The 11,242-nt window shown below is 54.4% G+C and overlaps 1 protein-coding gene across 1 annotated transcript in view; it reads right to left on the reverse strand.

Moving 5' to 3' along the window:
* STAC2 (SH3 and cysteine rich domain 2) overlaps window positions 1-11,242 on the reverse strand; it is a 15,022-nt gene that overhangs the window by 2,682 nt on the left and 1,098 nt on the right. Inside the window, exons 2-5 of the mRNA XM_007465153.1 lie at window positions 5,100-5,403; window positions 4,665-4,762; window positions 4,391-4,481; window positions 1-55 (exon numbers count right to left, since the gene is read on the reverse strand). The exon at window positions 1-55 is cut by the window's left edge and continues 79 nt beyond it. Of these exons, the coding sequence (XP_007465215.1) occupies window positions 1-55; window positions 4,391-4,481; window positions 4,665-4,762; window positions 5,100-5,403 (548 nt within the window). The remainder of the gene's footprint in view (window positions 56-4,390; window positions 4,482-4,664; window positions 4,763-5,099; window positions 5,404-11,242) is intronic.

The following is an 11,242-nucleotide window of genomic DNA, read 5'->3' on the forward strand; positions in this document are numbered from 1 at the left end:
AAGGAGGTTCCATAGCGCAGGGTCTCATAGACGGGGTCCACCTTCCCGCTGGCCCCTACTGAGGAGTCACCATCAAGGCCGGGCACCCTGCTGCCAGCCTCGCTCTGCCCTGAAGTCCTGCATCTCAGCCCTGGCTGCCCTGCTGGCTGTCCCGCTCAGCCAGTCCTAAACTGAAATCTGCACTCCTCTCACCTGTTCCTCCCAGGTCTGCCTCACGGCAGTGAGAGCTCCGTGTCCTCCCACGGTGCCCAGGCACAAACCTGGAGCATCCTGGACCCCTTGCCCACCTCACTGCCTGTGTTCACTCCATCACCTCGTCCTACCTCCCAAACATTTCTAGAATCTGCTCACTTCTCTCCATCTCCACTGCTACCAGCCTGGTCCAAGCTCCCAAACTCTTTCCTGGCAACCATCATGGCCTCCCAACTGGTCTCCCTGCTTCCAGTCCAGCCCCTCCAACCCACACAGTAGCCAGAATGCTCTTGTAGAAACACAAAAATTGACCTTATAATAAAGTCCAAAGACCTGTGGTTACCAAGGGGGAGGCGGGGTGGGGGAGGGATGGATTGGGAGTTTGGGATTAGCAGATGCAAACTGTTTATACACAGAATGGATAAACACCAAGGTCCTACTGTATAGCACAGGGAACTATATTCAATATCCTGTGATAAACCATAATGGAAAAGAATATGAAAAATAATATATATATATGTATAACTGAATCACTTTGCTGCACAGCAGAAATTAACACAACATTGTAAATCAACTACACTTCAATTAAAAACAAAAAAGAATAAAGTCCAAAGAACACTCTTAAAATGGGCCCCGAGGCCCTGCACCCAGGGTCCCATCTCACCCTTTTACTCTGACTCCCTCAGTCCCAGCCTCATTATCCTTTCTTTTTTTTTTTTTTTTTTTGCAGTACGCAGGCCTCTCACTGCTGTGGCCTCTCCCACTGCAGAGCACAGGCTCCGGACACGCAGGCTCAGCGGCCATGGCTCACGGGCCCGACCGCTCGGCAGCATGTGGGATCTTCCCGGACCGGGACACGAACCCACGTCCTCTGCATTGGCAGGCGGCCTCCCAACCACTGCGCCACCAGGGAAGCCCCATTATCCTTTCTTTAACTCTCTGCCTCTCCCTACCTCTGGCCTGCCTTCTGTCCACAGCGGTCTTCCCCAGATCCTCAGACTAATTCCCTATCTTTCAGTCTCCCGGATGCCTTCTTTGCCTCTGGATGAGGTCGGTGCTGACTTTATCCTCTCTTTATTCCCTATCCTTCTGTTTCAGGCATTCACCAAATGATGGTTACTTGATGATTTACGTGATTATTTATTTCATGTCTAGCTCCCTTACTAGACCATGAGCTCCACCTTCTTCAGGGCTGTGTTCCCATGTCTAGCACAGTGCCTGGCACTTAGTAGGTGTTCAATAAAGTGTTTGTTGAAGGATGGATGAATGAATGAATGAACTCTACATTCAGGACAGCAGCATCCAAAGAAGGGAAGTGGGGAAGAAAACCAAAACAAACAAACAAAAAGAAGTCTAAAAAAAAAAAAGAAGGAGTGGTAGTAGTGCCAAGAACGGGCAGTGCCAGTGTGAGTCAGGTGCTCATCTGAGGAGTGCATGGGTCTCTCATCACACCACAGTGGGATCAGGGGCAACAGTGGACACTCACCAGTGGGTGGGGACTCCTTGCTCATGGCACAGGCTGGTGGCGGCTCATGCACCAGGAGCGGGGAGCTGAAGTTGCGGCGGAAGGAGGAGGACTGTGGCGGGGGGTGGGGGTGGGGCAGAGAGAGGGCACAGGGAGGTCACAGCCCCTTGAGAGTTTGGCCTTCCCCAAGTCCAAGCACCACCCCACATGAGGAACCAGCCCTGCAGGGCACTCATTCTCCCACATGCCAGGCCTGGGAGCATCAGCCAGCCATCTCTGTGTGGTCCCCACTCACCGTCTTGCCTGGGCATTGCTGGTGGGAGAGCTCCTCGGAGCACCAGAGGTGGACGCTGACTTTGCATGTCTTACACCGCAAACCCTGCTTGGAGTTTCCTGGGAAGAATGTGGGTTTGGCAAGAGGGGGTGGTCAAGAGAGGCTACATCCAAGGGCAAGGAGCAAAGGAGGCAGGTTAGGGCATGAGGAAGCAAGGGACTGGACATCCTCATGCCAGCCTGGGGCCTAGCTCCGACCTCCACACAGTCAGGGTGGAACCTGAGCTGTTAGTAAACACAGCAACACTGGGTCCCCACCCCACCCCCAAGGGTGCTTATGTGCCCTCCCAGAGGGAGGGGCACAGTTAGGTTTAGCAGCAGCCCAACATCAGGCAGTCAGGTCCATGGGCTCATACCCACACCCACCCCGACCCCTTGTTGCCACCCAGGAACCTACCCACAATGAACTGTTGGCACAGCTCACAGGGGCTGGCTCGCTTGAAGACGTGTTCCTGGAAGCTGTGCAGCCTCACTGGTTTGAGTGGTGCCAGGGGGCGTGAGATCGGGCAGGGGGACAGGCCTGGGGTGTGTAGGCCCCAGTCTGCAGACGCTGGTGGTGGGGAGGGAGGCGGCAGCGGGGTCGGGGGCGTCAGCAGCACCTCGGTGGGGCATTTGGGCTCAGACCCCGAGCGAAAGAAGTTCTCCATGCTCTTACTTCGGAGGATGTTCTTGAGGGAAAGTGAGCGCTTGAACCTCTGGAGCTGAGAGAGGAAAAGGGGCTGTGAGCCCAGAGGGGACTGGCTCCCTGGGATCTCTCCTTGGCCAGCGGCAGCCTGAGGCTGAGAGCCAGAGGTGAGACAAAGTACTGAGAAAGAGGCTGCCAAGTCCCAGAAGGCAGGTCACCATCCCAGGTGCCCACAAGAGCCAGGCAGGGAACCTCCACGAGCAAAGGAGCTCTGGCTGGACAGGCACCTAATTAGGAGTGGTGGGGACTGGACAGCCAGCAAGTAGCTGCTGGTCTCCTTTAGCCAGCTGAGCTAGTCTGTAGGGGCAGCCCAGCGTTTCTAGGTTTCTCAATTTTCAAAAAGAAATCTAGACTTTGTTTTTTAAAAATATTTATGGGGCTTCCCTGGTGGCGCAGTGGTTGAGAGTCCGCCTGCCGATGCAGGGGACACAGGTTCGTGCCCTGGTCCGGGAGGATCCCACATGCCGCGGAGCAGCTGGGCCCGTGAGCCATGGCCGCTGAGCCTGCGCGTCCGGAGCCTGTGCTCCACAACGGGAGAGGCCCCTTATAATAAAGTCCAAAGACCTGTGGTTACCAAGGGGGAGGCGGGGTGGGGGAGGGATGGATTGGGAGTTTGGGATTAGCAGATGCAAACTGTTTATACACAGAATGGATAAACACCAAGGTCCTACTGTATAGCACAGGGAACTATATTCAATATCCTGTGATAAACCATAATGGAAAAGAATATGAAAAATAATATATATATATGTATAACTGAATCACTTTGCTGCACAGCAGAAATTAACACAACATTGTAAATCAACTACACTTCAATTAAAAACAAAAAAGAATAAAGTCCAAAGAACACTCTTAAAATGGGCCCCGAGGCCCTGCACCCAGGGTCCCATCTCACCCTTTTACTCTGACTCCCTCAGTCCCAGCCTCATTATCCTTTCTTTTTTTTTTTTTTTTTGCAGTACGCAGGCCTCTCACTGCTGTGGCCTCTCCCACTGCAGAGCACAGGCTCCGGACACGCAGGCTCAGCGGCCATGGCTCACGGGCCCGACCGCTCGGCAGCATGTGGGATCTTCCCGGACCGGGACACGAACCCACGTCCTCTGCATTGGCAGGCGGACTCCCAACCACTGCGCCACCAGGGAAGCCCCATTATCCTTTCTTTAACTCTCTGCCTCTCCCTACCTCTGGCCTGCCTTCTGTCCACAGCGGTCTTCCCCAGATCCTCAGACTAATTCCCTATCTTTCAGTCTCCCGGATGCCTTCTTTGCCTCTGGATGAGGTCGGTGCTGACTTTATCCTCTCTTTATTCCCTATCCTTCTGTTTCAGGCATTCACCAAATGATGGTTACTTGATGATTTACGTGATTATTTATTTCATGTCTAGCTCCCTTACTAGACCATGAGCTCCACCTTCTTCAGGGCTGTGTTCCCATGTCTAGCACAGTGCCTGGCACTTAGTAGGTGTTCAATAAAGTGTTTGTTGAAGGATGGATGAATGAATGAATGAACTCTACATTCAGGACAGCAGCATCCAAAGAAGGGAAGTGGGGAAGAAAACCAAAACAAACAAACAAAAAGAAGTCTAAAAAAAAAAAAGAAGGAGTGGTAGTAGTGCCAAGAACGGGCAGTGCCAGTGTGAGTCAGGTGCTCATCTGAGGAGTGCATGGGTCTCTCATCACACCACAGTGGGATCAGGGGCAACAGTGGACACTCACCAGTGGGTGGGGACTCCTTGCTCATGGCACAGGCTGGTGGCGGCTCATGCACCAGGAGCGGGGAGCTGAAGTTGCGGCGGAAGGAGGAGGACTGTGGCGGGGGGTGGGGGTGGGGCAGAGAGAGGGCACAGGGAGGTCACAGCCCCTTGAGAGTTTGGCCTTCCCCAAGTCCAAGCACCACCCCACATGAGGAACCAGCCCTGCAGGGCACTCATTCTCCCACATGCCAGGCCTGGGAGCATCAGCCAGCCATCTCTGTGTGGTCCCCACTCACCGTCTTGCCTGGGCATTGCTGGTGGGAGAGCTCCTCGGAGCACCAGAGGTGGACGCTGACTTTGCATGTCTTACACCGCAAACCCTGCTTGGAGTTTCCTGGGAAGAATGTGGGTTTGGCAAGAGGGGGTGGTCAAGAGAGGCTACATCCAAGGGCAAGGAGCAAAGGAGGCAGGTTAGGGCATGAGGAAGCAAGGGACTGGACATCCTCATGCCAGCCTGGGGCCTAGCTCCGACCTCCACACAGTCAGGGTGGAACCTGAGCTGTTAGTAAACACAGCAACACTGGGTCCCCACCCCACCCCCAAGGGTGCTTATGTGCCCTCCCAGAGGGAGGGGCACAGTTAGGTTTAGCAGCAGCCCAACATCAGGCAGTCAGGTCCATGGGCTCATACCCACACCCACCCCGACCCCTTGTTGCCACCCAGGAACCTACCCACAATGAACTGTTGGCACAGCTCACAGGGGCTGGCTCGCTTGAAGACGTGTTCCTGGAAGCTGTGCAGCCTCACTGGTTTGAGTGGTGCCAGGGGGCGTGAGATCGGGCAGGGGGACAGGCCTGGGGTGTGTAGGCCCCAGTCTGCAGACGCTGGTGGTGGGGAGGGAGGCGGCAGCGGGGTCGGGGGCGTCAGCAGCACCTCGGTGGGGCATTTGGGCTCAGACCCCGAGCGAAAGAAGTTCTCCATGCTCTTACTTCGGAGGATGTTCTTGAGGGAAAGTGAGCGCTTGAACCTCTGGAGCTGAGAGAGGAAAAGGGGCTGTGAGCCCAGAGGGGACTGGCTCCCTGGGATCTCTCCTTGGCCAGCGGCAGCCTGAGGCTGAGAGCCAGAGGTGAGACAAAGTACTGAGAAAGAGGCTGCCAAGTCCCAGAAGGCAGGTCACCATCCCAGGTGCCCACAAGAGCCAGGCAGGGAACCTCCACGAGCAAAGGAGCTCTGGCTGGACAGGCACCTAATTAGGAGTGGTGGGGACTGGACAGCCAGCAAGTAGCTGCTGGTCTCCTTTAGCCAGCTGAGCTAGTCTGTAGGGGCAGCCCAGCGTTTCTAGGTTTCTCAATTTTCAAAAAGAAATCTAGACTTTGTTTTTTAAAAATATTTATGGGGCTTCCCTGGTGGCGCAGTGGTTGAGAGTCCGCCTGCCGATGCAGGGGACACAGGTTCGTGCCCTGGTCCGGGAGGATCCCACATGCCGCGGAGCAGCTGGGCCCGTGAGCCATGGCCGCTGAGCCTGCGCGTCCGGAGCCTGTGCTCCACAACGGGAGAGGCCACAACAGTGAGAGGCCCGCGTACCACACAAAAAAATAATAATAATAAATTTATTTATTTATTTGGTTGCATTGGGTCTTAGTTGTGGCAGGCGGTTTCCTTAGTTGCAGCTCACCAGCTCCTTAGCTGCGATGCATGGGCTCCTTAGTTGCAGCATGCATGTGGGATCTAGTTCCCTGACCAGGGATCGAACCTGGGCCCCCTGCATTGGGAGTGCGGAATCTCAACCACTGAGCCACGTGGGAAGTCCCTAGACTTTTTCTTTTTTAACATCTTCATTGGAGTATAATTGCTTTACAATGGTGTGTTAGTTGTTGCTGTATAACAAAGTGAATCAGCTATACATATACATATATCCCCATATCTCCTCCCTCTTGCATCTCCCTCCCACCCTCCCTACCCCACCCCTAGACTTTTTGTTTATAAAAGTAATTTTTTAATAAAAAATATTAATCCATTTCATGAACTTATGAAATTTAAAGTCAGTTAAGAGGGACTTCCTGGTGGTTCTGTAGTTAAGACTCTGTGCTTCCATTGCAGGGGGCACAGGAAGATCCGCATGCTGCGTGCAGCCAAAAAAAAAAAAGTCAGTTAAGAAATCTAGAACTTTATGTGAAATTAGATAGAAACAAATTCAAGAGGTTTTATTTCCTTTTTAATTTGCAGAAATGGTAGTATACTATTTCTCCCGTGCCTTGCTTTTTTTTGGAAATCATTCCATACAAATACACAAAGAGTTTCACCATTCTTTTTGTATGGCTGCACAGGAATTTCACTGAATGGATGTACCATTTACTCGACTTAACAAAATAATACTTTGGGGGCCAAAACACACCAGGTCCTCGGTCCTTGAACAGGGAGTGGGGGAGTGGTCACCCTGGACCCTCATCCTCAGGGCTGATTCTCCCTCCAAAACACCTCTCCAGTTCATCCCCTGCAACACCTCAGCACCCCAGAGCCCTGCCCTGGTTCAGGTTCCAGCACCCTGTCGGGTTCAGGGCCATAGCTCTTTGCCCATCCCCACCTGTTCTCCATGCACCTGCCAGGGAGGTGATCCCTGATCCCACAAAAAACCTTTCATGGCTCCTCAGGACCCAGCCAAGGCCCCTGTCCCAGCCGTGAAACTGCAACTTGGCCAAAGCTGCCCTTCCTTCCACCCCAGGCCTTCCACCTGAGCCCAAAGGTGAGCACTTGAACTCATCCGTGTTTCACGCCTCTGAGCTTTTTAGATGTTGGTCCTCTTTGCCTTATGCAGTTATTTCCCGCTTTCTTCCCCAGGGTTTCCTGTGATTCTTTCTTCTCTGGGAAGCTGTCTCTTCTTCTGCAGGATTCCTTTCAGTGGGCCCACTCCCTCCTCTGGTTGGCTGCATCTGGATGGGCTTCCATGATAGCTCCAATGAGGTTTATGTTGTCATTTACTTCTCACTGCTCCGGGAGGCTGTGAGGCCCTGGAGGGCTGGGAAAGTTGCTTCAAATCCCCATAATGGGCCTCAGCACATAGTGGGTGCCCAGTCAATGTTTGTGGAATAAATGATGAGCAAGTGGCTGGAATCCTAAACGGAGCACATGTTCTGGAGTGCACAGTGGATTCTGCGGTGAGGCCAGAGTTATTTCCATTGCTCACCCAAACACACCCTTATTCTACCCGGAGTGAGATCTGGACCTCTCTAGCCAGACCCCTGCCCTACTCCCCTCCTGTTGAAAGCCCTTACCCCTCCCATTCCTTTTTACCAGTTAAAAAAAGAAACGGGTGGAGGTGGGGGGCAGAGGCCTGGCTCTAGGCAGGGAGACTTGGCCAGGGTTCCCAGCTGGGACACTAGGCAGCCTGTGTGCCAAGGGAATGGAAGTGGTGGCCCCTCTAGCCCTAGGGAAGCCAGCAGTCCACATGACAGAGGGGAAAGCAGAGGGGGAAATGCTTGGGCAAAAGGCGGGCCCCAGTATGCCAGCTGAAAGGCCAGAGCCCTAGGGGGACTGGCGTGCTGAGCTGCTCAGCTCCTTCCAAATCCAGCTTCCTGGCCAGCACTGTGGACTTCTTTGTGTGTCTCTGAGAAGCAGGGCCCCAGGCCCCAGCTGCCTGGGCATTGGGGCAGAGGTCGAGGCCCAGAGGGACAATTAATTAGAACACGAATATGTTCTATGTGGCTCTGGGGGCTCTGACAGGCCCAGAGGGGCCGGTGAACCACCCACTGCTCTGCACAGGGGCCGTGGGCACAGAGCACAGGAGGTCTCTGGGAGGATGTGCTGCGGGGGTAGGGGCAGAACTCAATCTGCTGCCTGAAGGCAAGTTACTTCACTTCCTCTCTCTCTAAGCTTCAGTTTCCCCACCTCCAAGTCAGGGTTAGATGCTCTCTAAGCAATATAGGCTCGAGTCCCCAAAGCAAAACCTAAACTTATGAACATAATGAGGGACTGTCGTTGTCAGAGTCCTGGAATTGATATGCAGAATCTCATTAACCCTGGCACTACCCACTGAGGCGGTGACAATTATTGGCCCACTTTTCAGATGAGGAACTGAGGGGGTTAAATCACTCACTCATCATGAGTCCGCAGCTGCTAAGTAGCAGAGCCGGGACTTGAACCAGTGGCTTTGGCTATTGAGCCCAAGTGACCAGGAGCACCCTGCCTTGGCCCTCAGCTCTGGCCCTCAGTTGTGCCATGGGCTTGTCATGAAATGTAGGGTTAGAAGGGACTTGAAAGACTGGGCACATAGAGCAGTCCCCACCCCGCACTGCTCTGGCCATGTCCCCTCTGAATTATTGTCTGACTCTGTTGGTCAACTCTTGTGACGGCAAGCACATCCTCTCTTGGGACAGTCATTCCATCTTTGGGCAGCTGCAATCGCTGGAAAGTGCTTCCCGATTTAGAGCTGAAACCTGCCTCCCTGCCTATCGGCCCTTGTCCCTCCCTTGGCTCCAGGAAGGGCTACTCCCGCTTACACACATCAGTTCTTCAAATATTTGAAGACATCAATCATGTTCCCTGCTCCTGAGGCCATTATTTCCAAAGTAATCCTCACAGGATGAGATTTCAAGCCTCCCTACTCTCCAGCCTGTGCCCTTTCCTGGTCCCCGCCTGGCCTCAGTGCCAAGAGCCACCTCTGCAGGGTACCAAAAGCCTCTGGAACAGAATGTTCCCACCACCAGGGCAGCCCCAACTCTGCCCCAGATCCCAGGAGGGTGGAGAAGTGGGAAGGAATGCCACCTGGGGTGGCTGGCAGATGTCAAGGGCTGTGGCTGGAGGGCAGATGACGGCATCTCTGCCAAATGGCTTAATGCCTGCCCACACCAGAGACATCTGGCTTGGCCATCCAAACCTCATTTGGGCTCAGCCTGGCCAGGTATTTCCATTCCTGGGACTCCTAGTTCCCAGAGAAGACCTTTCTCTACCTCCCCACCCTCTATCTTTTTGGTGCCCCCACTGTCCCAGGACCCATTCCCTGGTATGAGAAGAAGTCACCGTATACCCTGGCAAGCTGGCCCACCTGGACCCCATTCCCTCCCAAAGCACCAGGAGCTTGTCTGGCTTGGAGCCTGGACCATCAGACCTGCTATTCTGAATCCCCTCCTGGAGGCAGGACCTGGCCTGCCTGCCTCCTCCCCACCTCTCCACACCCTGGACAGTCCTTTTCTTCCTCAGTTCCTGCCAGCTCCTGAAATGGCACTAGGCAGCTGGCAGAGGGTGGTGGCAGATGTGACACAAGCTGACTCAGATGGCAGAGCTGGCATGGCAGGGTCTTTCCAAAGATGGCACCAAAGGGGGTGATGGCAGGCCCTATGTAGTAGGATGGGATGGGGACCCAGAGAGGGCGATGCTGACACTAGGAGGGTGGCTGAGTAGCTTGGGTGCTGGAGTGATACCCGACTTTAGGGTGAGCAGGAGTCTGGACTTGGGCTGGCAAGAAATCCCCAGGGGGACCCAAACACTGATGAATAGGTCTGGAATGTTGACTTCACTGCCTAATGAAGACAAGTACACCAGCCGCCTCTGTTGTACCTGCCCCAGACTGAGCTGGGTGGGCAGCACCGACGCTCTCCCTTCCTCTCTTCCACCTCCACAGTCTGAAGACAGAAGCTACTTTGGGGCAAGTTGAGGTGGGGGAATGGAAGGAGGCTGGCAAGTGTTCTGAATCCTCTCTCTGCCCACCTCTGCCCTCCTGAGTACCTTCCCCCAGACCTGCAATCCAGCCTGTGTTGTTATTACTGAGTCCTTCATAAATGAGGTACAGGGGAGGGCGGCAAAGGGGCAGGGCTCCAACTGGCCTGGCACAGAGGGACCAGGTCAGGTGTACACTCCCATTCCTTCCCAGCTCCTCAGATCTCCATGACTCAGACCCAGAGGTGTTGGCATGGGACAGTCCTTGGGCTGGGAGGAAGGAGGTACAGACCTGCCAGGCCCTGACTGCCCCTCCCCACACAGCTGAGCCTGCAGCCTGCTGACTGCTGAGGCAGCACTGCCCAGCCCTCCTGCCTGCTCTGGAGAACTCTTAAGGAGGGGGCTGAGTGGCCAGGCCGTGGTGTGGGAATCAGGGCAGGACGTGGGAGGCCCTCAATCCCCTGGGAAGCAAGCAAGGAGTTTGTATGTGTCTGTCCAAGGTGACTAGAAGGCAGCTGTGAAGCTCAGGGGCGCTGGAACTCAGGATGGGGCTCAGTTCCCTCAGGATGGGGATCTTCTGCTTGAAAGAAGCTGTCACAAATATTCCAAGCAATACTCTGCCCCCCAACACCTCATTCCTTTCCCAGTAGACTTGGATCTCTGAGGGGGAGGTAACTGTGGTCTGAGAGCCCAAGGTCTAGTTCTCAGGAGGGAGCAGGAGAAGGTCAAGTGTGAATCTGAAGACTTGGCTGTGGAGACCCACTGGGTTGCATTGGTTTAGGGATGGGGAGCCTACCTGGGGTGCCTCAGCCAGACACCAGCCACTCTGGTCCTACTCACCTTCCCTTGGTCACTCCCTTGAAGACCTTGACCTTGAATTAACCTCATATCCTGGGGGGGTGGTCAAGACAGAATTAGGAGGAAGATGGGCATTGGAAAGAGCTATAGATGAGCCAGTGATACCAGGGGGAGCCAAAGACCCCACCCATTTCTGGTCCTGGCTGCCCCCCTCCTCATCTGGGTAACAGAAGCCAGGTAGGAATAATTTACCAGGGTGGAAAGGGAGAGAGTAGTCTGGGCCTGAAATCTGGGGGGGTGGGGGGTGGGCAGAGAGAGCACTGCCCCTTCTTCTCTCCGCATCCCCAGGTCCCCCGCTCAGGTCGCTTCCTGCAGAACTTCTTGCAGGTCAGCACCTAGAACTCGGGGAGGGAGCAGGCAGAAT

The sequence above is a fragment of the Lipotes vexillifer genome, unplaced genomic scaffold (assembly GCF_000442215.2).
Source record: "Lipotes vexillifer unplaced genomic scaffold, Lipotes_vexillifer_v1.1 scaffold591, whole genome shotgun sequence".
Lineage (NCBI taxonomy): Eukaryota > Metazoa > Chordata > Mammalia > Artiodactyla > Lipotidae > Lipotes > Lipotes vexillifer.